This window comes from Sorghum bicolor, chromosome 10 (genome assembly GCF_000003195.3).
Source record: "Sorghum bicolor cultivar BTx623 chromosome 10, Sorghum_bicolor_NCBIv3, whole genome shotgun sequence".
NCBI lineage: Eukaryota > Viridiplantae > Streptophyta > Magnoliopsida > Poales > Poaceae > Sorghum > Sorghum bicolor.
This window is the reverse complement of record NC_012879.2, coordinates 9,326,704-9,353,941: the sequence shown is the minus strand read 5'-3', so window position 1 is coordinate 9,353,941 and position 27,238 is coordinate 9,326,704. Positions and strand designations below refer to the sequence as shown.

Sequence of the window (27,238 nt, the reverse complement as noted above, 5' to 3'; positions counted from 1 at the left end):
AACACAACACAGATGTATCAGGTCCGACGGACCAATGCTACATTTCAGCTCCATGAATCTTCAATGTACTGCCAGCTATGCTCCTCAGTCCTCACCTCATTTGCCAAATTGAATCAAGAATTATTGAGCATTACAAGAACCATTGGAGGGGAGATAAGCCTGTCTGATACTTGACAGATAATTAACATCATAAACAAGGGCATTTCCAACGCAGTTCAGTTCAGTTCATCAATCTAATAAGTAAAAAAGCAAATCATTATCACCATACAGTAAGAATTCAGGTCAAGAAGGCATGACATATGAATGAAAGAATGATCAATAATAGAGCAAAATTCCAAGTCTTTACACCTCCAATCGAGAGAATTGGGAACCCCAATGCAAGAATCACCTGCCGGACCAAAAAGAATCAAAATCCCCCCAAATAACCAATCTGAATTCTACCCCAAAGAGCAAAAGCTCCCCTTCTCTACCAACCCATTCCTGATTTCCCCTGCCATGTCGCCACGGCCGCTCCCTTCGCCGCCCTGTACAGCCCACCACGAGCAGCAGCTAGATCATAGCAGCGACGGCAACAGCCGCAGCAAGACAATGCAATGCAATGGGGGCAGCACATTGCCACTGCCAAGAACCTCTCAATCAGCAAAAGAGCTGTTGCAACTACGGAACTAGAAGCTCTCTCTCTCTCTCTCTCTCTCTCTCTCTCTCTCTACCATGAGAGCACGGATGCGGACAATGCCGGCCCGGAGGCCGGAGAGGCGGCGCCGGAGGAGTCGCTGGGGATGTAGAGGTCGTACGACTTCCAGGTGTGGTCGAGCGGGCACGGCCTGCCGGCGTCGAGGCGGTCCCATGGCTTGCCCTTGCCCGACCAGTGCATGAGGCTGACGGGCCCGGCGTGGAGCGGGCGGCAGCTGCCGTGGACGTTGTCGCCGCCGAGGCCGTGCTGGTTCCAGCGGTGGTCGACGGCCTCCACCTCGCCGGCGAAGACGAGCAGGAACGGGGGCAGGGAGCCCAGCTCGTAGATGCGCTTCACCTTCTGGATTTCCATCCAGCGCTCGATGCGCTGGCGGTAGTTCCCGGCGCGCCAGCGGCGGAGGTCGATGACCATGACGCCGGTGTTGAAGTAGCAGGGCGGGCGGCGGCGCCCCGCGAAGACGCGGGCGCCGAGCTCCGGGTCAGACCAGAACGCGGGCGTGAAGTAGCGGGAGAAGTTGGCGTGGCAGTACTCGGGCGCCGCCACGACGGCGGCGGCGGGGAGGCGCGTCTCCCAGAGGCGCCTGACGTCGTCGGCGGCGAGCACGTCGGAGTCGAGGTATATCGCCCGCGGCACGCAGCGCGGGAGCAGGTCGGCCAGGTGGTTCCGCGCGTAGTTGAGCGGCGCCTCGAGCGCGGCGCGCACGGACGCCGAGATGAGCCCGGCCACGGCCTCGGCGCGGAACGGGTAGATCTCGAACCGCAGCGACGGGAACGACGCCGCGACCGCGCGCCGCAGCAGCTCCGGCTCCGGGTCCTCCTCCCCGTCTGCCTCCGCGGCCAGGAAGTGGAAGAAGATGGACTCCGGGCAGGACGCGTGCTTGAGCAGCGAGTACACCGCCGCCATGGAGCCACGCAGGTAGTGCGCGTCCAGCGTCATGGCGATGTGCACCAAGCCCGGGTCGCACACCCCCGCCGCCGCAGCCGGGCACCCTTCCCCGTTCCGGTACTCCGGCGCCTCCGCGAACCTCGGCAACGCCCCCGCGGCACCCGAAACCTCGACGGCCAAGAAGACCACCGTCGCCGCCAAAGCAGCGGCCCACATCGCGGCGCCGCCCATGGACGCCGGTGACGAGGGCGGGGTGGCTCCTGCGCGTTCTTGGATTCTCTTTCCTCTCGCAGCGAGCGGCCAGCGGGCAGCAGCCTGTGCTGCGCTGTCTCGCAGTCGCAGTAGTGGGGACTGCTGGGGAGGGGAGACTGGTCGGTGACGGTGAGCCGGGAGGCCGTATGTATTGGCCGCTGGCGTAGCCGTGTGTGTACAAAATCGGGTGGCGTTAGCGATAAAAGGCGGCGGCGGTGTGGCATCCCGTGCGTGTTTGGGGGAGCGCGTGATTTTGGTGTGGTGTGTGGATGGGTTGGCTTCCAGTTGTGCAGCTTGTGCACTACGGTATGCTGTTTGTTTTCAGTTTTCGGAGTCGGTAGTAGGGCCTTGTTTAGTTTCAAAAAGTGAAAAGTTTTCGGTACTATAGTACTTTCGTTTGTTTATGACAAATATTATCTAATTATAGACTAACTAGGATCAAAAGATTTGTCTCGTGATTTACAGCTAAACTGTGTAATTAGTTTTTGTTTTCGTTTATATTTAATGTTTCATGCATGTGCCACAAAATTCAATGTGACGGAGAATCTTGAAAACTTTTTGGTTTTCAGAGTGAACTAAACAAGGCCTAGCTGTCATGCATGCTGTGAAGTGTGAACAACATTTGTACCGGTGTAGTACCTGCATTTGTGCTTAATCTAGTGTCAAGTGGTAGATACTAAGATGCTTAGTCTACGCTAATTTCAATAGCATGACTGCACGTAGCTGGAGATTAATATACTTTTTGTAGCCTATGGATTAGTCTCCACTCTTGCTGCTCTATCCGTTTTAGTGTCTCAATTCTATGTCGTCCGTTTTATGGTTATGGCAATTTATTGTGTTCCTTTGTTATCGCTTTGTCGGAATTCAATGGTCAATAACGGTTTAGGTTTTCCCGATTTGCCGTTACCATCGTTTTGTTGGTTATGGCAGTTATCGTGTTCCTTTATTATCACTTTGTCGGAATTCAGCGGTTAGTAACGGTTTAGGTTGGTTATATGGTTTTACCAACTTGCCGTTACCATTCATTTTGTTCTATGTTTCAGGGACTTGATCTATGCTTGAGAAACATATGTGACTTACATTTTACGTCGTATAGGTGCCGATCATCTCCTTTTATAATGAATGCTCATGGAGATATAGTAATGCACTCAGAGCGTATTACATTGTTATTAGTCAAGGTAATTAAGGCAAATGCCACATATTCGTTTCTTATATAGTTAGAGATAGTGTTACTTTCTTTGATCATGAGATATAGTCCTACTTTGTCCTATCACAAATATAAGTCCACATGGTTTCTCCTAAGCCATTTTTTTGCCATAATATTTGAAACTATGTATATACAAATGACAACATAAAGATTGGCATTACCAGATCCGGTTTGCTAGGAAGACTAGTTTCATAACATATACCTCTTTCTATCCATGATAGTATATCTTTATATACAAGCTAAGTTGTCATATTGGAGACCATATCAATGTACTAATAGGCTTATATTCTTTATTGGAGTAAGCATTTGTAGCCAAATAGATAGTGATCCAATATCATCCACGAAATGGCTGCAATCTTTAGATATAATGCTGCTAACCATGGATATGGTGAGACAATGCTCATTCATTCCCTTTTTGCGAGTATTAAATATAGATAAAAAATAATTAATTACACAGTTTGTTTGTAACTTGTAAGATGAATGTTTTGAGTTCAGTTAATCTATGATTGGACAATAATTATCAAATATAAATAAAAGTACAATATCCAAATTAAAAAAATTAGATCTAAATGAGGCCTAAAGATCGTAGAAACCTTGCACATTATTGGGGTCGATCTCTGCGTGCACACCAAGCGCCGATCCTCATCCGATGCCCGTGGCGCAGCAACTTTCGCAGGAGCAGGAGCAATGCCTTGTTTAGTTGACCCTGAAAAAGTTTTCAAGATTCTACATAACATCAAATTTTGTGGCATATGTATAAAATATTAAATATAGACGAAAACAAAAACTAATTATACAGTTTAGTAAGTGATTTTAGTTAATCCATGATTAGATAATCCATGATTAGATAATATTAAATCACGAGACAAATCTTTTGATTCTAGTTAATTCATGATTAGATAATATTTGTCACAAACAAACGAAAGTGCTAAAAACTTTTCGTTTTTCGGAACTTTAAAGCACCAACAACAACGCAGGCTGTGAGCCTTGTTAGCCTCACCCAAAAGATACGTGTACACGTAAATGAGGCTGAGATTGAGGCACTCTTCTCCCAATGCAGGCACACAGGGAGTGGAGAATCTTTTTCACGGTCATTTCCATCACATCCATCTTTATCTGCTGTGCCAAGCAAATACCAGAGTTTTTTTACTTCACAACGCCAATCTCAAGTGGTGCTTCAACTTTTGTCAGATTGGAGCATACGCTGCTTCTGCAGGCGTCACTGACACCCTGCGAGGCCACCAGCTGCTGTTTTGATCTGGACATAGATTGATGATATGGCGATTGAGGCAGTACGCCAACTCACCGCGTTGGGGAAGCCCAACAAGGCCCAAGGGGCCGAGCCGCAGCGTAAAAACAACTGTTGGTGTCAGGCGAAAAGGCGCTGGTGGGCCGTCGGAATCCAATGGCGCTGTAGCGTCCCGTTCCCGTTCCACCACCACGAGCACGAGGACCGAAACAAGGCCGCCGCCGCCGCCGCCTCGAGGGTCCCGTGCGGCAGCGGCAGCGGCAGGTGCGGCGGCGTGCGGCCTGCGGGCGGTGGACCAGGAGCAGCTGGACCTGGACGGCTGGACGTGGCGTGGGCCGCGTGGTACCGGTGTGCGTGCTAGAGTGTACGGAATGTCAGGCGGTAGAGAAAAAGCATGGAAAGGGGGAGTATATAGCGGTGTTTAGATGTACTGTTGATTAAAATTTATAATAGTTGTCACGTTGGGCCTTGTTTAGTTCCCATCAAAATCCAAAAAAATTTCAAGATTTTCCATCACATCGAATATTGCGGCACATGCATAAAGCACTAAATATAGACGAAAATAAAAAACCAATTACACAGTTTGCCTGTAAATCACGAGACGAATCTTTTGATCCTAGTTAGTTTATGATTGGACAATATTTACCACAAACAAACGAAAGTGCTACAGTAGCGAAATCCAAAAATTTTTCACATCTAAACTAGGGTGACTTATGGAGTGTTTGATTTAATAAAAAATAAATTACAGATTTCATCTGTAATCTACGAGACAAATCTATTGAGCCTAATTAATTTATCATTAGCACTTTTATGGTAGCAATTACAAATTAATCTATCATTAATTATATACTAATTAGACTTAAAAAACTATCTCATAAATTAATCTTAATGTGTGTTTTTCGTTTTATAAATTGTCTATATTTAATACTTTATATATATATGTCTAAACATTATATGAACTAAACTTTATTCGGTGGATCCAAACTGGGCCTTAACTCAGTGGATGGCGATGCGAGGGAGGACTATTCCAATGAAGTGAATCTTAGGGTGATACATAGTATTATCCAACAATATAAATCAGCACTTTCTCTAAACTACCGCCTCTAGTCTGGTCTATAAAGTATTTTACATAGACCAAGAATCAAAGTTTTCTTTTAAATATTATAATACAAAGTTGGTACTATTTTGGGTCTAATTTATCATTGGCTTGTCATGATTTTGATTAGTATTTGATTTGCTGTCGAAACTTGCCAAACTCTCACATTGGCTTGTCAAATCTGTGGTAAAACTTTGGTCAACTTTTGCCTTGCCAAATCTTTGGCATTGCAAATTTTAGAAGTCAACCAAGTAATCTTCTATAAAAGGTCCTAATAGCTAGAGGGGAGGGTGACCTATAAAATTTATCTCTACAAATTCCTAGAGTAAATGGTTATCAACCTAAATGACAAAATGCAATTTTACTCTAGCTCTACAAGTGTTGTAAGCCACCTACACCACAATTCTAGTTCTTTATAATCATTAGGCATACAACAATGTCACTACTCACTAAAAGCTCTCAAACCAACTACACTAAAAAACTATACTAAAGGAGTTACTAAACAAGCAAGCAAACTCTCGAAACTAATTATACTAAATAGCTTACTACACAACTATATATCAATGTAAGTACAAGAGAGTGAGTAGGCTGATTATACCATTGTGGCAAGAGAGATGATGAACCAGTCAATGAATGCCAAGTGGATCACCAGGAGAATATCAATCACAATTGACACAAGATTTTTCTCTCAAGGTTTATGTGCTTATGGGCACGCTAGTCCTCATTTTGTCAACCAATATTTGGTAGTTCGGCGGCTAATAGGTGTTTCACAAACCTAGCTCAACACTTGGATGCCATAAGAACCTACCGACAAGTGAGGTAATTCAATGACACGAGAAATCCACTAAAGTTATCTTTTGACTCTTCAGTGGGGAAGGGACAAGACCCCTTACAAATCACTAAGAGATGACCACGAACAATCACCAACTCATACCATTGTCCTGCTACTCCAAGTCACCTAGTGTCGGCAAACACCAAGAGTAACAAGAAAACCGTAGCAAATTGATCTCCAAGTGCCACTAGATGCAATCACTAAAGCAAATACACAAAGAATCACTCAATCTCACTTTGATTTGCACTATCAAGCAAGAAAATGAGTGGGACGGTGTTTGCTCAGCTCAAACGATGTTATCATATGTAGCAGTGACCAAGAGAGAGAAAAACATGACCATGCTCTATTTATGGAGCCCCCAACAAATTATAGCCGTCATGCCCTCAGGGAGGTCTAGACCGAGGCTCTGGACCATCTACACTAAAGGTTTAAACCCCCGGATGATGTCATGTGCCTACACATTCAAACACATTCATTAGATCTCAATGGTCACTAAAAACGTGTCAAACTGTGTAGTATCAGACCCTAGAAGTAGACCGAGGTCCGAACCAACTCAACTCAGGGTCTGGATGTACATAGAGAGGTTCTAGAGAGGGGTCCTCCAGACCTGGTTTATATCCAACAACCAAATCATCTTAGGGTCCTGTCCCTTCAAACGCATGTAAAAACACTCAACTGGGCCTAGAGAACATGGTTCGAAACCTAGCTCCAAACCCAAGGGAACATGGTTTGGACCCTAGAACCAAACCTTGGTGACAAGGTCCTGAGCTAGAGTCCTGAGTAAAAATGGCAACAAGACCTAGTCCCTGATTCCCCATGGGGAATTCTTTCATTAGTGGATGGCGATGGAGGGGAGTTAATCACCACGGGGATGGAATTGGTAGGATAGTTGTCCCAATTGGGGATGGCAGGGAAGGTGACGGTTTCCTGCTCCCCGACCCCGATCCCTGCATCCCCACCCCATGAAGGCAACACCGCAGTAGTTAGGGATGCCAAGCACCTAGGCCCATGTAAGAAGGCCCATTAGTCCAAAAGTATATATACGCGGTAAGCTCGTAACCCTATTTCTCACCCTCACCCGACCACTCCACCAATCCACCACCCAACCGCCACTATCCATTCAGTCGTAGCCCCTAGCAACGCGAGTACACGACTACACGAGCACGAGCGCACGACGCGAGTTCACAGCAGTGCAAGGCAGCTACCAGGCACCAACAGCGTGGTGGATTTGGATCCACCCAGGTCTTTAGGACTCCAGGTCTCCAGGCATCAATGACTCAACGATCTACTCTACGGCCTCCATTGTCCATCTCCATCAGCCTCGGAGATTCTGTCGTCTGTGTTCGGCTATCACAGCTCGGCCTCGTTGGAGCCTTAGATCCTCGTCGCTGCAGCCTGCAAGTTACATGGATACACCTGGAAAATATCACTGCAACAAATTTTTGTTGTTGGGTACTATAGCACTTTCGTTTTTATTTGACAAATATTGTTCAGTCATAGACTAACTAAGTTTAAAAGATTCATCTCACAATTTATAGGCAAACTGTAAAATTAGTTTTTGTTTCTATATATATTTAATGTTTCATATATGTGCCGTAAGATTCGATGTAACGGAAAATTTTAGAAAGTTTTTGGTTTTTGAAGTAAAGAGGCCTATTTTAGGAGTCATCCAAGAAGTGGAATGTGGACCACTGGACCACTATACGTTTGATGGGTAGGGAGCATCCAACCAACACAACTACGACTACTTCACCTAGTCCTAGCTTATTTGCTGTGTGTCGCACGGCACGGAAATGTGACTAGAGTATCCTAGTGGTAATTATAGGTATGTTCCCTAGAAGGAAACTTTGGAAAAAAAAAGGGAGGACGGGTTGCCCCCAAAGGCACGAATGGTATCGTTTGCAAACTCAAGCTCTCCTGTCACCAGCCTTTGTGCAACACGCAAATTTTCTTCTCCTAGTGCCTAGGCTGTATTATATCGCTCAATAGTCAACACCCTAAGACTAGAGCTCTTTTATACAACTTCTGTGTCCCAAAGGTCATGTCTTTCAGGACCTTATGGCGTGGATTTTTCTTCTTCTTCACTAAACTTTGGTTTAGTTGCCGTTGTTTCTGAGTTGTGTGTCGCTTTGTTTAGTTTAGAAAATTTTTTGGTTTTCGGGACTGTAGCACTTTCGTTTTTATTTGACAAACATTGTCCAAGCATAGAGTAACTAGGCTTAAAAAATTCATCTCGCGATTTACAGATAAACTATGCAATTAGTTTTTATTTTCATCTATATTTAGTGCTACATGCATGTGCCGCAAGATTCGATGTGACGGAAAATCTTGAAAAGTTTTTGGTTTTTGGAGTGAACTAAACAAGGCCTTAGGTTGGTGTTGTTGTTCAGTTGTACTCACTTGCCGTCTCTCGGTCTTTCTATCCTTTTCTCGAGTCGTCTGCAACGCTCACGCTCCCATTCTTCTGCCACGCTCGCTCGCCTGCCGTGACGAGCACCGCCGTTGTCCGCCTCGCCCGTCCGCCAAGGCTCTCTCCCTCTCTCTTCCCATCCTGCGACTTTACCCTGCGCCTCCGATGACCCGGCTCCCTCCGTCCCTCCGTCACTTGCCCCTCTGCGACCTCCATGCCACCCCACGCTCGACACTCCTCTCACCGGAGACGAGGAAGACCACAGCGGCTCCGACAAGGTAAGGATGGTCCTTCTCTAGATCTGAGGGCTCCTCCTCCTCCTTTGGATCTAAGGGCTTCCTCTCCTCCTCCTACTGTTGTTGTTGCTATGGATCTGAGGAACACGGTGGTGGTTAGGGTTCCGGCAAGCTTTTGAGTTGCTATTCACTCCTCGTGTTGCAACAAATGTTTTGGGATGTTTCAACAGATGATTTTTAAATGTTGCAATGAGATTTTTTCAGTCATTACAACAGATATTTTTACAATGTTGCAATACTACTGCTTGAGATGTTGCAGTAATTTTTTTTTGATGTTGTAGTATAGTTTTTTGTTGTAGTAGATATTTTTCGACGTTGAAGTGCATATTTTTCAATGTTACAATACATCTTTTGTTGTTGTAGTGGATATTTTTCAATGTTGAAATGCATGTTTTTTAGTGTTGCAGTATATTTTTTCATTGTTGCAGTAGATATTTTTTGATTTTCAAGTGTTACATGTTCTTTTGGGACATGAACGCATTGGGTACGGGTACCAGGCACAATGGAGATGGGGACATGGCGGAGAGAGAGCGCGACATCATGTTGTGTGCTTTTTTGGTGTGGAGCGCAATGTGGTAGGGATGGAGCGCGACGGCCGTTGGGCTGGATGTGAGAACATAGTCGAGATGGCTTTTGAGGCACGAGATGAGTCGTGTGTGGCTAGATGTGTTAGATAATTAGACAATTTTTGTGTCATTTTAATTCCATAATTTAACAATATGGTAATGACATATGAAGCATAAATTACTGAGATTATGACATTAACCAAATTCATGGCTAAATTACATGCTAAAACATTAAGCATGTAAGGATCAAAGACATACGAACATGATTCATATGACATGATAGAACAAAATAAATAACGTGGTATAACTGAAACAAACAGATGGTAACATACAAAATTTACAGAACTGTATAGACGAAACATAGGCAGATCATGTACTCAACAGCAACAGGCATCACACATAACATGAAACGACAGGACTGAACAAAAGCAACAGGCGCATGACAACATATGAAACAACAGGAACGAACTACTGACACATGCATGAACAACAAAACGAAAAACAGAGAGGAGATGAACCGACCATACCCTTCCATGCGATTCGAGGATCGCAATCCTTGTCCAACTTCCATGATGTAGACGATGAAGATGATGTATCCACCGGGAAGGAGAAAACCTGCCCGCGACCGCGTGAGGAAGACGGTGACAGCGCTCGAAAACGACCACGAACAGCAGCAGCGGTTTAGGCAGTCGCGATGACGCTCCCCAAAAACCTAATTGCAGATCCCTCGTGCAAGGTCTTGAACGGCAAGGGCTTCGCAGGCACCTGCCCTCTCGCTCCTCCGTGTGCGCGGAGTTACGAGATGGAGATTCCTACTTTACAACGAAACTGTGATTTGTGTGTTCTCTCTTGTTATACCAAAGAGATGAGCAAGGGATTCGGAGGCACCTGCCCCTCTCGCTCCTCCCTGTTGACGCGGAGTTAAAACTCCCTTAGTTATCTATCGAAACACCCGCAGATAGTGAGTTAAAACTCCCTCATAACTGAGTTGAAACTCCCGCACCACCATGTCTTTATCCTTTTCTGAACTTCTCCATTTAAAATGAAAAAACTCCCACCATATAAGTCAAGTCAAGGACTCTTGGACTTCCAATCCGATACAACAATTGTCTAAAATTATACACCATAGAATTTATTGATTTATTAAATCTAAATAGGTTTAGCCCATAATAAATCCAATAAGATGCAGTTGTTGGCGTGAAATGGTCGCGGGCTGCCGAACATGATCACTAGCGCGAGATCTGTTTGAGCGCGGGAGGTGTTCAATGCTAGTGAAGGTATGCGTCGGGACGTAGCCCCATATCAAAGATTACGTGAGGCGAAGCATAACTCGACCTCTGGTCGGTTGTAGGCGGCCGTGCAAATAAAACTTGGGGGGGTCGGAGAAACGTCGCTTTCGCACTCGAAAAGCGGCCGTCCTCAAGGGTTGTTCTAGAACGTTGATCCGGGAACGCAGAAAGCAGCCGGCTGGTGGACGCGAAAGCGAAATCAACTGCTAGCCACACGCAGACGCAGCGCGCGCACAGGTGCAAGCAAAGCGACGGCCCGAGGCTGGTGGTGGCTGGTGCCGTGTCCGCGTGCCTCGAGCGCGCCTGGTCGTGCCGGCGGCAGGGGGCCGTGTGTTTTGACCCGTGGCCCAAGGAGAATCAGGAACAGAGGCCGCCGGGGAAGGGGCGCGGCGCGGACGGGTCTCCTCGCTTGCTCGGCATGACGGCGGCATCCGTCGTCGCTCGGACTCGGGAGCTTGGAGGAAACCGAGCAGGGGACGCCCCACGGTGAATTACCCCCGGCCGGCGCGCCACGTCATCCCGTCCGTCCGCTGAACGTTCGTTTCGTCGCGGCTGGACTGGAAGCCCCTAGGCGGCTAGGCTAGTACTGGGCCCTAGAATTCCAACGGTACTGCACGGACGCCGTAGATGATCTCTGCAGCCAGCGCGGATGCTGCCCGCCAACGGCTACTTTCCCTGCGCCGCACTGCGTGTGTTTTATCTTTAATTTAGTGATGATAGGATCCTGCTCATCAGGTAGTTTACAGCTTATACAAACCAGTGAACAATAATTAATACTTCTAGCTATTACTTGCTCCTTTTATCCTAAACTGTAAGTCATTTCAAGAATCCTAAGAGTCAAAGCATCTCAAATTCTCAACAAATAAAAAGCTATTAGCTGCCGCCTAGACAATGCAGCGAACTACTGTTTACATGGTGGGACTGTGCAGGGAAACGGAATCTGTGCAAGTATTGCAATAGCTCACCTGAGAAAAATCTGCATGGCATGGGTCACCTGATAAAATTTCGGCTGCACATCATCATAGCTCAAACAAGCAGAGGAAAGTATAACCCGTGATTGTGATGCGGAAAACCGAATCCAGCACTTGATGCATCATCAATATACATACGAACAAACTTATTTCGTACTATTCCTACCAGAGAAAGGAATGCGTACGGCAACAGAGGATCCCTTCGCCTGTCCTGTATCAGTAGTGCAAGCTCCTCGGTACGTGTACACAATACAGACCATACTACTGTACTGCTGCTCTTGTTTGCCAGCCTACGGAAGAACGGTCCTCACCACCTTCCTGTCTACACCAAAGGACTGCATCGCGGGAAAGATCGTTAATTAGCACAGAGCATCCACTTAGGAATGTTACTATACATCATTTTCTTACATCACCCTACAGCAAACTAACCTACAGCAAGCGGTTTCAGTAGACAGTAGGTACAGTTAGCGGCAAAGGTACACACAGTTGGCTACTTGTTTATACCTAAGGAGATATAAGCAGCAGATTTTGAGTTGAAGTTCAATTTGTGTTACGCTGCAAATTGGCTTTTATACTTCAAAAAAGGGTATCCGCAAATGCTCAGAAAAGACAGTAGTGTCCATGAATCATAGGAACTGGCATGGAGAACTGCTGAGGCACTAATCTTGATTCTTGAATGAACTATAAGCCCTTAACATCTGTACTTACCTCCAAACCGCAGTCATTGACATAAACATTTGTGAAAAGCTCAGATGGGTCAGGCATTGGACTCTCCTGCATATAAAAAAATTCGATGAACTCATAAGCATAATTAGTCTGAATAAACTACGGGCATACAGAATTACAGATATAGAACATATTAACTGAGACTCGGACCTTCGCTTTAGCAATGGCAGCGTCAACTTGCTTCCTTATCTCCTTTTCCATGTCCTAGTAGAAAAGAAGAGATTGCCTTAAGGAATTTAATAAACAATTCAAATTTTCTTCTATCTGCCAAGTAAAGGATGTTCAAGGCCATGCGCCTCTGTCATACATTTGTATTCTTAACAATCTAAACAATACCTTTAGCTCTTGGGCCGTTGCAAATTCATGGGCCAATATGAGCTTCCTAACCCTTTCGATTGGATCACGCTCCTGTGTATCATAATTTCATAGACAGACAAATCATTTAGAATAATGTCTATCCTCTGAGGAACACATTTTTCAAGTGGCAAGACACAATTGCTATCCTAACCTGTCTTATCCCAGCAATCTCATTCCTAGTGCGGTAGGTGCTACCTGGATCTGACATAGAGTGACCATGGTATCTATAGGTGTCCATCTCAAGGATCTAAAATATGAAATGAATACAACCATGGTGATCAGCATCTTTAAGAAGAAAGTTTGAAATCACATAATAGATATGTGGACTGAAAGCGGGAAGGATTGCATATAAAGTGTGGACGTATTGCGTTGAGCCATCTGGTGGTACAGAAAGAGTACAAGAGTATACAAGAGTATGGAGTTAGGGTAGGGATGTACAGTAAATACTTACAAGAAAATAAATAAAGGCGTAAGACCTAGGCTGTAGATTAACATTTTGTTTCAAATATTAATGCCTCCAAGATAATTTTATCCACTATAATGAACGAGTTGCAGACCCTCAAATCAGAAGTAGGAATAATGCCAGTGAAAAAAATACAAAGTAGAGAGCCAGAAATGGGCAAAACATGTTTCTAGGTGTAAGTAGTCCACAATCACTCAATCAGTGACTACCTTACACAAAATATTGGATTCTGGATTTGCTTGTTGAATAGAACAGGATGAGCAAAAGTGCAAAACAAAAGGCAAACCTGTATACGGTAACATATGCCAACAAAGAAGACCCAATTGACATGAATTGAATTCAAGATTTTCATTCAAAAAAGAATTAAACTCAGGATAAAAGAGATAAAAGCAAATAAACCACTTGACATTCAGTTGAAATGTCGCGACGGAAGCACTGAAGTTGCTCTGAAAAAACACTGATGTTGAAATAGAGTAGTAGTATTCTAGAGTACATCTGATTGCATATCAGATCATAAGAAAATAGCTGCACCAAACATAAGTTTTCCACATTTTGGAAGTAAGACTGTATTCAGGAAAGCAGAGGGGCAAACAAATGTCAAGGCAGCCGGCAGAAAGATATTTGTATCTGCTTGTAGCCTAGTAAAGCTTTCCAGTTTACTAGTAACATCTTCTGGTCTGACCCCATATGTGATGGATTATGTGATCTAAAGATAGGCATGCATTCATGTCCTTAAATTGATAGAAATCAGAACTATTTCTTAAATACACTTACAATTGGTCCATTTTCAAGTACATGTTCTTTGGCAAATTTGCAAGCTTGCTTCACAGCAAGAACATCCATTCCATCTACCTGCACCAAACACGAGGTACCATTTCAGTGCCAAGCATTAACTAGATTGCAGATACGAAGACCAAAATCAACATCCTAGTATGCAGATTTTGCTGAACAAGGGGGATTCCAAAAGGAGATCAATCTCGACAATACTAACATAAATTAAACGACCAAGCCTTAAGAATCTGCAAAACTCATAGTGCTATTAGCCCTTCAATAACTAAGGTACTATGTGTTTCAGGTTTCAGCATACAATTTGAGATCAGAACAAACCCAACCATATCACAGCCAAATAACTCCACTCTGAACTCCGGTGCAACCAAATTTGCGTTTTACAAAACCAATCAATACTATTTACTTCACTTTGAAATAGACAAATAAACCAAACAAAAGAAACAAACTCTTTACCTTTAACCCAGGCACATAGTCCCCGCGCTTGTAGTAAGCCGGGCTCTTGGAGGCCCTCCACTCTGCCGTCCCCATCCCATCTGCATAAACCAGGTAGATACTCCAAAATTACTCCACTTCCGATTTAATCACACGGTCGAAAACAATCGCCTTATTCGTTTGACTGTAAGTCATGGTATAATACTGTTGCCTGATTTATTTATGAGAGAAAAACGCTGCTGAATGGCTGTCACATTCACAAGAACTCACAGTGGCAGGCACATGGCAGTAACATGAGAAGAACTCACAGTGGTTGTTCTCGCAGACCAATACGACAGGCAGCTTCCAGAGCGCGGCCATGTTAAGCGCCTCGAAGAGCTGTCCCTGGTTGGCGGCGCCGTCGCCGTAGAGGTCAAACGTGACGGTGCCTTCCTTCCTGTACCTCTGCGCGAAGGCGATGCCGCAGCCAAGCGGCACCTGCGCGCCGACGATGCCATGGCCGCCGAAGAAGTTGGCGTCGCGCTTGTAGAAGTGCATGGAGCCTCCCTTGCCCCTGGAGCATCCGTCCCGGCGGCCCATGAGCTCGGCGAAGGCGGCGACGAGGTCCCCACCCCGCGCGAGGTAGGCGCAGTGGTCGCGGTAGGCCGTGATGATGGCGTCGGCGCGCGTGATGGCGGCCTCCATGCCCACGGCCACCGCCTCCTGCCCGTCGTAGAGGTGGCAGAAGCCCCGGATGAGCTTCGCCTTGTACAGCGAGTCCGCCGCGATCTCGGCGCGACGCATCAGCGACATGTCGCGGAAGAAAGATAGCAGCTCCCTCGCCGTGGTGGTCGCCTCGCGCGACGGCGCGTCCACGATGTGGGACTTGAAGGGGACCGAGGTCTCCACGGTGATCGCGTCCGTGGAGTCGGAGACACCCCGGGCGACGAGCAGGGGTAGTAGCGGCGCCACGCGCGGGCTGGTGGCGGCGGTCGGGGTAAGGCGGCGGAGAATGGCCCCGGCCATGGCGTGCAGGGTGGCGGGAACGAGGTGCAACGTGCGCGGTGCACCGAAATCGCCGGGTTTTTGCCGGGGGGTTTCTCGCAGGTTCGGCGTAGCTCGGGGTCGCGGGCGGTGCTGCGTGGAGCCGCCGCGTGGTGCAGAACTGCAGACTGGCTTGGCCGCGGGGGGCGTCGTGGCGTCGCGAGACGGAGAGCCCGGGAGGGCGCGTGCCGTGTAAAACACAGTGATGTGAGCTTGACTTTCCAACAGAAAAGAAAATTAAGCCCACGGATACGAACGAGACTGCCGCCGGCGATGGCTTTTGGCCTGTCCAGGACCTTGGCGCTGCACAGTGTGGACAGTTGGACACGAATCCGCGGTAGTTCGAAGAAGAAGCAAAACCTACTCGTGAGTCGCCACCCTTTTATACTAAACAAAGCAGCCAAGCACACAGGTGGCTCGCCGGTAAAGCGACCTGACCCGAAGAGGGACACACGGTGATCTTCCGTTGGGACCCCGGCCAGCGTCGTTTTGAGCGCATGGACACCTGTCGCTGGTCCTGAATCTCCAGATCATGGAACCGATCTCGCGATGACAGGCATCTCAGTAGGGGCCGGCGGCGCCGGATGGGGAGGCCCTGTTGGTTTTAGGTGATTTATTATCACTAAACACATGCACTACTTGACTACTACTCACTCTGTTTCATTAAAAATATCATTTCTTATTTTTAAACTTCTTATTTGACCGTTTATTTTATTTAAATTTTTTATACAAATAATAAAATAGATAGATCACTATTGGACGGAGGGAGTATATTCTAAGTTTTGTGTTTGCTTTGCTGAAAAGTAAAGTATTGTTCATTGTGAGAAAAAAAACATTGTTGGTTCGTTAAAATAGTACGCCTCATAAGAAAAATGTACAGATCAACAAATAGTATTTTGCTTTTTGACAAAGTGAATAGAGTCGAGCGCTAGACTTTTGATGTGTATCTCTACCCCTAAATAAAGTACAATTAAAAAATTTAAAACCTACACCGGATTATGTGCTCTACAGAAATACAATATATTCTAAAAACATACGCATAGAATCTTCTCTTAATTATTCTCTCTCTTTATTCAATCATATCCAACGATCATCGATCCATGGATCTTTCAACTTCTCGTAAAAATGACCCACTTATCACTAGTTAAGGAGGTAAGGATTTTTTTCTCCACTATCCACTTCACGACGACAAGCGCGACGTCGCGACTCCTCTTCCCATGACACACACACTCTCTCTCTCTCTCTCTGTGTACAACCGGGGGGGTTTCGTGGTGGCCACTCTCTAGCACGGTCGTGCCCCTGCAGTGGGCACAATCCCCTTCCCCTTTAGGCCTTTACTTATGGGTTCATGCATTGTTGTCACGTCTGCTCCTCCGTCGCAGGGGTTAGGCTGGTCACCCGTCGCTTGGACCTAGGCACCGCAGGTACCTAGGGCGGCGCATGCATGAAGCATATATATATATATATATATATATATATATATATATAAACTAATTGTATAGTTTGTTTGTAATTTGTGAGACGAATCGTTTAAGCCTAGTTGGTCTATAATTAGATAATATTTGTTAAATATAAATGAAAGTGCTACAGTATCTATTTTATAAAAAAAAATTGTACGTTGGATCATGGTAGTTCCAATGCGGCCAATGGGCTTCATCTTCCCATGACATGGTGAGCAGGTGACTAGAGCAGCAAACAGTTAAACACGTATTGCTCAAAAGGGTGAACATTGTTGTACAGGAGAATGAACAGTGGTTGTTGTGAACGGTGAATATTGTCATGAACAGTAATGGGAGATTCTCAGAGCCTGGCATCCCCAAGTAGTTAAAAGAGAGCAGTTAGGGCATTACAACCCACAGACGAGTGTCCGTCTCTAAGCGTCTCGAATCTACTATGGAGACACACATAACAACAGGTCATATAATCCACATACGGGAGTCTATCTTTAAGTTGTTTAATCCTTTTGTATGTAGCTAAGATCAACTATAAATACATTTTTATACCATTGTGTAGTTATTTGATAGAAAATATATCAAGGACATCATTATAATATATTTTTTTAGAAACCATCAATATAATAATTATATTATATATAGTTGCAACACTTTTTTATTTAATTTTCTTTGTTTCCGTAGTCTTGCCATATGTGCTCATTAGGTCTCCTATGCGTTGGGCGAGCTCTCATAGTGGAATTTTGGGTTCATCACTTTTGAAGGGCGTAAATACTCTATTAAAACATTCAATTGCTCCTTCAGCAAATTTTGCCAACATGTTCACACATTGTAGACGGTGATCTCAGTTTTATGAGAACAAATAGCATTACAGATAGAAACATATGGCCTTGTTTAGTTCCCAAAAATTTTGCAAAATTTTTCAGATTCTCCGTCACATCGAATCTTTAGACGTATGCATGGAGTATTAAATATAGATGAAAATAAAAACTAATTGCACAGTTTGGTCGGAATTGACGAAACGAATCTTTTGAGCCTAGTTAGTCCATAATTTGACAATATTTGTCAAATACAAACGAAAATGCTACTATTCCTATTTTGCAAAATTTTTTGGAAGTAAACAAGGCGGGTAGTCTTTGTCAGATTCATTCATCAGGAAAATTCAGAAATAACATCAGGTAGAAAAATTCAGATTCATTCCTAAACTTGCAGTTAGCCCTGCCTTTTGAAGAAAACTTGAAACTGCATTCCTAAATCCAAACCCCATCTCATGATCAACAAGGAGTTCAAACTACAATCGTGCCAATACATTAGGCCTTGTTTAGTTTCCCAAAAATTTTGCAAAATTTTTTAGATTCCCCGTCACATCGAATCTTTAGACGTATGCATGAAGTATTAAATATAGATGAAAATAAAAACTAATTGCACAGTTAAGTCGGAATTGAAGAGATGAATCTTTTGAGCCTAGTTAGTCTATAATTGGACAATATTTGTCAAATACAAACAAAAGTGTTACTATTCATATTTTGCAAATTTTTTTGAAACTAAACAAGGCCTAGCTGTCAATTGTTCTTCCCAGCTACTAAAGAAAACAGGTTGCGCAGATCTTATCCAACTTGACTCCATGCTTCAGTTTCAGATTCCGATTCAGAATTTCACATAGCCTGAACTTGCAAGGAGAACTGCTCCATCCATCAGTTTCAGGTTGTTTCTTTACCTGAACTAAGATAAATAGAATAGACACTGCTGTTAGATGATGGATATCGGCCAGATCTCCTACGGCCGGAGACTGGCTTTGCACGGGGCTGTGAGAGCTCCGCCTCGTCCTCGATCCTAGCTGCTCGGAGAGGGGCGTCGACTCATGTGCGGGGCAGCGGCGAGGGCACCTAACGTCGTACAAGTGGGAGCCAAGGTTGCAGGCCACCGCTGTTGATCGGCTTCCGCGACCGACACTCTGCACCGGGACGCCGCCGTCGCCGCAGCAGCCATAGATGAACAGGGAGACGATTTTGGCGCGACAACTTCGTCCTGCGCGCTCACACAAGCGCCGGGATCTACGCACCATCCAAAGGTAGAGATAGGCCATACAACGCTGCTCAGGTTGTGGCCTCAACATCGGAGCACAGGCCGGCTGCGTCGCCTTAGGAGACGACGACGGTAGGACAGGGTTGTTTTTATAAAAAGGACGACGAAGAGGGGACGAAACGACCCGTTGTACGCGCCCTTATAAGAGCATGGTTAATAAGCTTGGCTATAAGCCAAGTCCAGTCAGCAAGAGCCTAATTTTATACTCTTATAAAGCTAAACCCCATTGTAATTATGATAAATCATCTCTTCATTTACTAACATATATTTAGCTATTCATATTGATGTGTCAAACCATTCAACAAATTTAATTTAAGATAATTTCATTTATATAACTATAAATATAAATAATTTAATTTTCTTTTTAAATTATCTGAAATCCCCACAGGCCGCAGCAATGTACAGAGTATTCTCCTAGTATAATAAACAAGCAATACAATGACTAGTCTCCTCATCTGTGGGGCCTACCGACCTTTCCTCATCTATTTGGCCTTGTTTAGTTCCCGAAAAGTTTTGCAAAATTTTTCAGATTTCCGTCACATCGAATCTTTAGACGCATGCATGGAGTATTGAATATAAATGAAAATAAAAACTAATTGCACAGTTTGGTCGAAATTGACGAGACGAATCTTTTGAGCCTAGTTAGTCCATGATTGGACAATTTTTATCAAATACAAACGAAAATGCTACAGTACACATTTTGCAAAAAAATTTGTAACTAAACAAGGCCTTTGTTCAACGCCTTCCGCGTCTGCTGGTAGTGGCGGGCCCTACAAAGCACGGGAAATCGCGCAAGCGCTAGGCGCTTGTCGACGAAAGCTAGTCGGCAGTCTACCTTGGGGTATACCCACGGTAGTAGTTTATCGGTAGACGGTGCGCAAACTACGAACTCGATGGTGACGCAAGACACGGACAAGCTTTTTATCCAGGTTCGGCCGCCGAGTTGGCGTAATACCTACGTCCTGCGTCTGGTTGTATTGGATTGTGTTGAGAGATAATCTACCCTAGGGGGTCCCCTTGCCCCTCCTTATATAGTCTGGAGGGCAGGGTTACAGATCTAGAAACTAATCCTAGCCGGTTACAATTGCCATAGATAATTCGATATCAATTCCTATTCTAACCGACTAGAATCCTGCTTGATCTCCACGTCCTGTTTCCTTACGCGAAACTCCAGGTTGTCGGATCAAGCCTTGAACTCGTCTCGTGATGGGCCAAGCCTCCTGGCCGAAGTCTAGCCGTAAGGGTATAGGGGTTTATACCCCCACAGCTAGTCCCCGAGCACCATGTATTGTGATGTAACACGTCGTCTTGAGCTTCTTCGATCAGTGAGACTCGACGTCTTCAATAAGTGGGAAAGTCGTCCAAACAGTTGCAACGGTTCTTTGACCAACTCAAAAGACAGTTGATCAACATTGACATCGAAGAAGCGAGTTGTTCGAAGAATGCGTGGTGCTCTAAATTAAAAAAGATTTCTTTCCTGGTGAAGTGTGCCCACTTTACTTTTTCGAAAAGTATAAACATCAAAAAAGCAAGCATATTCACCGCAAGGTGAAGTGTGCCCACTTAGTCCCCGAGCCTGGTAGTAGGTGACGTAGACACGTGGTGCCAGGGTCAAAAGAAAAGTCCCCAAAGTAGTTTTGAGACTGAGATGCATCGCTAGATGCATCGTACCGATGTAGTCCCCGAGCTTGCTGGAAGGCGAAGTATGAGCCTTGTAGCAAGGTCTAAAAAATTGAATTTACCAGTCCCCGAGCATGTCATGCTCGTCTGCAATCGAAAAGACCAATCGACCAGTCCCCAGGCACTTAGTGTGCTGCCTGGAATTACGTGTTACTTATACTGTACGACCAGTCCCCGAGCATCGAGTGCTCAGTGGTCGGTGCATGCTTTAAAGCTTTGAGCTGATAGACTGAGCGACCAGTCCCCGAGCGTCGAGTGCTCGGTGGTCGGTGAAGTCTTTGAAGTTCCGAGCTGATAAACTGGGCGACCAGTCCCCGAGCGCCGAGTGCTCGGTGGTCGGTGCAGTCCTTGAATTTCCGAGCTGATAAACTGGGCGACCAGTCCCCGAGCGTCAAGTGCTCGGTGGTCGGTGCAGTCCCCGGATTTCCGAGCTGATAAACTGGGCGACCAGCCCCCGAGCGTCAAGTGCTCGGTGGTCGGTGCAGTCCCCGGATTTCCGAGCTGATAAACTGGGCGACCAGTCCCCGAGCGTCAAGTGCTCGGTGGTCGGTGCAGTCCCCGGATTGCTGACTCACTGGCGTATGTGTCTTCTTACTTTTGAAAAGGTCTTTCAAATTTAAAGTTGACGTGACGGGGTCTCCTGACGATATGTCAGACGGATGCATGAAAAGCTGTGCCTGGCAACTGTACAACCGCTCTTTGCGTGGTTTGAGAAAAGGAAACCATCAATTGGTACGAAAACTCCGCCGCATTAATTGTCTATAATCATTGTAAACCGAAACGCCGCGTCCGCCGCATGGCCTGCCCACTTCCCGAGATTACAGGAAGTGGGAGAGGTGGGGTCGCTGGTTTATAAGGGCCTAATAGGACCGCCTGTACCGCTTCTCCGGCCATTGCCTTCAAACCTTCCGTTCTCATCTTCTCCAATCACCTGCATCTTCCTAACTCCGGCCCACATTCGCACCTCTAATGGCGAAGAGCGACTCCAGGAAGAGGGCCGACCTGATGGCCAAGGAATGGAAGAAGTCTCGCAGCACCAAAAAATCTCTTGGTGACCTCGTCGATATGGGGCTGCTGCACGACGCAGAGCTCGGCGGCTGGAGGGCGCCAGAGGGGGAGAGCTACCCCGATCCTCGCGCCGGTGAGGTCGTCGTTTTTGAAGACTTCGTTAAGAGAGGTTTTGGTGTTCCAGTCCATCCTTTTCTTCAAGGTCTTCTTTTGTACTATGAGATCGGGATTTGCAATCTGCACCCGAACTCAATTCTCCTTATTTCCACCTTCATCCATCTGTGCGAGGCCTATGTTGGCATAGAGCCGCACTTTGATCTTTTCCGGTATCTTTTCTGTCTGAGGAAGAAGGGAGCAGTTGGAGGCTCCAAGGTTGCAGGTGGAGTATACCTCAACCTCCGTGATGGGATGAAGAATCGCTACCTGCACTGCCCATGGAACACCTCCTTGACCGAATGGTACAGGAAGTGGTTCTACGTCAGGGAGGAACCGGGCAGCTCCACGTTCTGCGACGTGGGGTACGTTCCCGAGAAGAGGGCGAGCTGGACTGACCGCCCAGAGTTCGACGGTCAAGTGGCGGTTCTGATGAAGCTGATCGACTGGTCGCGCCTGGATGGGCTCAGCGTGGTCGGCAACTTCATTTGCCGCCGGGTGATGCCCTGCCAGAAGAGGGTGCACTCGGCGTATGAGTATGCCGGAAGCACTGACCCGACCAGGATGCGGTCGGAGATCCTGGAGAAGGCGGAGGTACAACAGCTGCTGAACGAGCTGTTTAACTTCGCGGATGGGGGCTTCACCCGTAGCAGTGATCGGGTGCAAGCCTTCAAGTTAGGACGACCAGCACCAAAGGTATGTAGCAGACTTCGTTTGATCATTCGTATGTCGCCTGTAGTTGGCTCATCTCTGTTACCTTTGCAGGTCGGTGATGTCGACCGGTGCGTAGTGTACGTATCGCTGGCACCGGGGATGGAAGATCCTGTGCGAGAGGTCCCGCCGGAGGAAAGCAGAGCCCGCCCCGTCCCGACCTCCGAGGAGAGGGTGGCGGGGAAAAGGCCATTGCCGGTGGATCCCCTGCCGACGCCGGAGCTGCCGGCAGACCTACCGGCGGAGAGCAGCCAAGCGCCGAAGCGTCGTCGGCTCGTGCGGATCGTCGACGACGACGACGACGACGAGGAGGCTGCGCCGTCGTTGGTCCGACGGCCTCGGGGCCGCCCAGACGCTGCACCAGTCGCCACTGATCGAGTGGCCAGCGGCGCGGCTGCCCCGCAAGTTGCCGAGGTGGGGGCACAGGCGCCGACCGGCCGGGCGAGGAGGAGGTTCACCGCGACCCATCGCCGGTCAGACCTGTAAGTGTTCAACTTACGTACTTTGGACTCCCCCTTTCTTTTTTTTTTTAACTTTTGTTCCTGTAGTGCGGCATCGGATGTCGACCCTGGCCAAACTGCCGGCCAGGGAACGGGCGAGCCTGCCCGCGGTTCTGGGGATGCGGCCCCCCAGACCACAGAACAGCCGACTGCTGCAGTCGCCCCTGGGAGCACCGAGGAGCTCCCGGGCGCGGCGCCGACTACAGCAAGCAGCCCGACCAGGGCTGGGGAGGCTCCCCCAACTGACTCTTCGGAGAGAAGGTGGTCGAGATGAGCACCGAGAAGGAGCGTCGTCTCGACCTCGCTCGTCGCCTGGCCGACCAGTACCGGCTGCAGGAAGGTTAGTCTCACGCTCCGAGCAGTTTCGCAGACTTGTATAGTTTGCTTCGCTGACCAGTTTAGGATTCACGCAGACTTGGAGGAGGAGGTGGCGAGCCTCCAACAAGAGAAGGAGCAGCTCGGCCAACAGCTCGCCAGTGCGCAGGAGTCCGGACGGCGAGCGGAAGAGGAATTAAGTCGTAAGGACCGGGAGTTAGCTGGTAATGGGTGCCGCCTTGTTGGTTGCTACCTGCCCCTTTGCTTGTCTGATATGCCGAAAGTAACGTTTCGTTTCGTTTGCAGTGCTCAAGGCGAACACCAAGAAGCACCTGGATGAGCTGGTCAAGGACCGGGACTCCTGGAAGGTCAACTGTTGCAGGATCTGGAAGGGAGTGTCCCCGGTCCTGGACCTGATCAGTCCCGAGCTCCCGGAGAGCCAGCCCCGCGCGCCGCAGTTGACCCCGGTTCAAAAGGCGCAACGGGCGTGGGACTGGCTCCAGCAGTTTGTGAAGGACGCCGGGGAGTTTGCCGGCGCGCACGTCCTCAGCATGGTACGCGCCCACTACCCCCTTGTCGACTTGAGCAGGCTGGAGAAGGGGTACCCGAAGGAAGTCGGCCCACAGGAAGCGGACGAACTTCGGGGTAGTCTGCTGGACTTGTCGTCGACAATGATCGGCGACATTAACCTGTGCGGAACGGCCACTCCTCCAGACCAGCCGAGCTCAGATAGGTCGGCCAGGGAGTTGTCGGGCGCGTCCTTTGCTGGAGATGGGCGGTCGACGCCTGCGGTCTCGACCAGCCAGGCGCCGGTGGCCCCGACCCCTTCGTCCGGGCAGCAGGGCCAGGCGGGTGATCAGCCCGAGCAGCTAGGCCAATAAAGTAGTCTGTAGGAATAGACTAGTATCTGCCCGTCAGGGTATTTATTGTAAACTTTGTATGTAAAGTTTGTAATAAAGTTTTCTTTTTGTCATGACTGTTGTTTTGAGCGCTGTAAAAATATCTGAGTGACGTGTCACCGTATTTGTCTTGGTTGTCGCCAAGAGCATCCATTGCGGGAGTTTTGCCGAGTGCTGTGTATGACAAAGTATAGGCAAAAAATAGAGAATTATATTGTCACAAATTATAAGACACTTACAAAAGAAAGTCGCTAAAACTTTATGGATAGAAACGTCGCAGTTTGTCGATGTGCCAAGAGTTAGGCACTCGTGTTCCGTCTGGGTATGCCAATCTGTAGGACGTAGGTCGTGTGACCTCGGTCACCACGAAGGGTCCTTCCCAGGGAGTAGATAACTTGTGCATTCCCTCCTGGCTTGTTTTCCATCAAAGCACCAGATCGCCGACCACGAAGGAACGGTCCTTGACGTTCCTGTTGTAGTATCGCCTGATTGCCGCGAGATATTTTGCTGTTCGGAGACATGAAACTAAACGCTTTTCCTCCATGCAATTGATTTCGAGTTCTCTGGCGTTGTCGGCGGTCGACTGGTCGAAGTGCTCAATTCTAGGGGATCCGAAATGTATGTCGGACGGCAGAACCGCCTCTGCGCCGTACACCATGAAATAGGGAGACACCCCCGTGTTTCGACTGGTCTGAGTTCGGAGGCCCCAGACCACTGCCGGCAATTCTTTCATCCATCGACCGGGTGCTCTGTCGTTCTCGGTGTACAATCTTTTCTTTAGGGCGTCGACGATCATTCCATTAGCACGTTCGACCTGACCGTTGGCACGTGGGTGTGCCACTGACACATATTTTATGACTATGCCTCTGTCATCGCAGAAATCCCAAAAGGTGGTGCCAGTAAACTGAGTGCCCAGGTCGGTGATTATGCTGTTCGGGATGCCGAATCTGTGTATGATTTGATTGAGGAACTCCACAGCCTTCTCGGAAGTTGCCTTGACCAGGGGCATGTATTCAATCCACTTGGAGAACTTGTCGATTAACACGAAGACAAACTTGAAGTTGCCCGGGGCTGGTTTAAATGGTCCGATCATGTCAAGCCCCCAGCAGGCAAAGGGCCAAGACGACGGGATGGTTTGAATTTCATGGGCAGGTACGTGGGTCCTCTTAGCGAAAAACTGACATCCTTCGCAACGCCGAACCAGTTTTTCTGCATCGCTGACCGCGGTCGGCCAGTAAAAACCTGCTCGGAAAGCCTTTCCGACCAGCGTTCTAGATGCGGCGTGGTTGCCGCAGGATCCGGCGTGTATGTCCTCCAAGAGCTTGATACCATCGTCTTGGGGTATGCACTGGAGCAGTACCTCGGAGCTTGCGTTTTTCCGCATGAGTTTTCCGTCGACCAGGATGTAGTTCTTTGACCGTCGGATGAGACGCTCGTTCTCTGTTTTGTCCTGAAAACCTGTCCCGTCTGAGATGTATTTGATGAACGGGACACGCCAGTCGCGCCCGCTGGTTGTCAGAGTGGCGTCATCTATGAGCATTGCCTCGTTGGGTTGCTTGTCGACCAGGGGGGAGCTTACGCTCGGCTCATGGATGTCCTGGACGAAAATACCGCGCGGGATTTGGGCCCGGGACGAGCCTAACTTTGACAACGCATCTGCTGCTTGGTTCTTATCCCGGACCACGTGGATGTACTCTATGCCATAGAAGTTAGTTTCCCATTTGCGAATTTCTTTGCAATAGAGATCCATCTTCTCGTGGGTTGCGTCCCACTCCTTGTTGAGCTGGTTGATGACCAAAGCGGAGTCCCCGTAGACATAGAGGCGCTTAACCCCCAGCTCAACGGCTAGTCGTACGCCATGTAAGCAAGCTTCGTATTCGGCGACATTGTTTGACGCCGGGAAAAGGATCCGAAGGACGTAGCGGAGTTTGTCCTTGTTTGGTGATACGAACAATATCCCAGCGCCTGCACCGTTGATGTTTAAGGACCCATCAAAGAACATTGACCAGTGGTCTGAGACATCGGGAACGGATGGTTCGTTGAGATCCGTCCATTCGGCAATGAAATCGACCAGGGCTTGGGACTTGACAGTGGTGCGACTCTGAAACTCCAGGGAAAATGGACATAATTCCATTGCCCATTTCACGATTCTGCCATTTGCGTCTTTATTGCGCAGGATGTCACCGAGGGGAAAGCTGGTTGTCACCAGGACTCGATGGCCGTCGAAGTAGTGCTTCAGTTTTCTTGACGTTATCAGGATGGCGTATATAAGCTTCTGTATTTGTGGGTACCTGGCCTTGGATTCGTTTAAAACTTCGCTTATGAAGTAAACGGGCCTCTGGACCTTGAAGACGTGACCTGGTTCATCTCGCTCGACCACTATTGCCGTGGAAACAACTCTGTCGGTTGCAGCAATGTAAAGGAGCAGGTCTTCGTTGGGCTGAGGCGCTGTGAGAACAGGCGGTGAAGTGAGGAAGGTCTTAAGCTGAGTGAACGCAGCGTCGGCGTCTTCTGTCCAGGAGAATTTTTCTGACGCTTTCAATAGTTTGAAAAAGGGGAGGCCTTTTTCTCCCAGCCTTGAGATGAAACGACTGAGGGCGGCCATGCATCCGGTTAGCTTCTGGATATCCTTGACGTTCTTCGGTGGTCGCATGTCGAGTACGGCTTTGACTTTTGAAGGGTTTGGCCGTATGCCGTCGCAGCTGACGACGTTGCCGAGCAGTAGACCGGAAGGAACGCCGAAAATGCATTTCTTGGGGTTGAGCTTCCACTTGTACCTATTGAGTGCCTTGAAGGTTCGGTCTAAGTTGTCGATTAGGGTGCTCGCATCCCTTGTTTTTACGACCACGTCGTCCACATAGGCCTCGACGAGGTCGTCGCGAATCTCGTCGTGGAGGCA

The 27,238-nt window shown here is 47.6% G+C and overlaps 2 protein-coding genes across 3 annotated transcripts; both read right to left on the bottom strand.

Annotated features, from left to right (window-relative positions):
• LOC8061497 (probable galacturonosyltransferase-like 9) lies at positions 299 to 2,201 on the bottom strand. The gene has a single exon (XM_002436746.2). It carries the CDS (start codon positions 1,808 to 1,810, stop codon positions 707 to 709), a length of 1,104 nt encoding a protein of 367 aa, XP_002436791.1. The 5' UTR covers positions 1,811 to 2,201; the 3' UTR covers positions 299 to 706.
• Positions 11,629 to 15,890, bottom strand: LOC8065712 (pyruvate dehydrogenase E1 component subunit alpha-2, mitochondrial). Of its 2 annotated transcripts, XM_021448951.1 has the most exons (9): positions 15,795 to 15,874; positions 14,823 to 15,665; positions 14,536 to 14,615; positions 14,068 to 14,145; positions 12,982 to 13,077; positions 12,810 to 12,881; positions 12,624 to 12,677; positions 12,456 to 12,521; positions 11,629 to 12,082 (listed from the first exon to the last, which is right to left on the bottom strand). In XM_021448951.1, exons 2-9 carry the CDS (start codon positions 15,517 to 15,519, stop codon positions 12,038 to 12,040), a joined length of 1,188 nt encoding a protein of 395 aa, XP_021304626.1. In that variant the 5' UTR covers positions 15,520 to 15,665; positions 15,795 to 15,874; the 3' UTR covers positions 11,629 to 12,037. The 2 variants fall into 2 exon arrangements, with proteins under 2 accessions (XP_021304626.1, XP_002436790.1); XM_002436745.2 differs by having other exon boundaries at positions 14,823 to 15,890.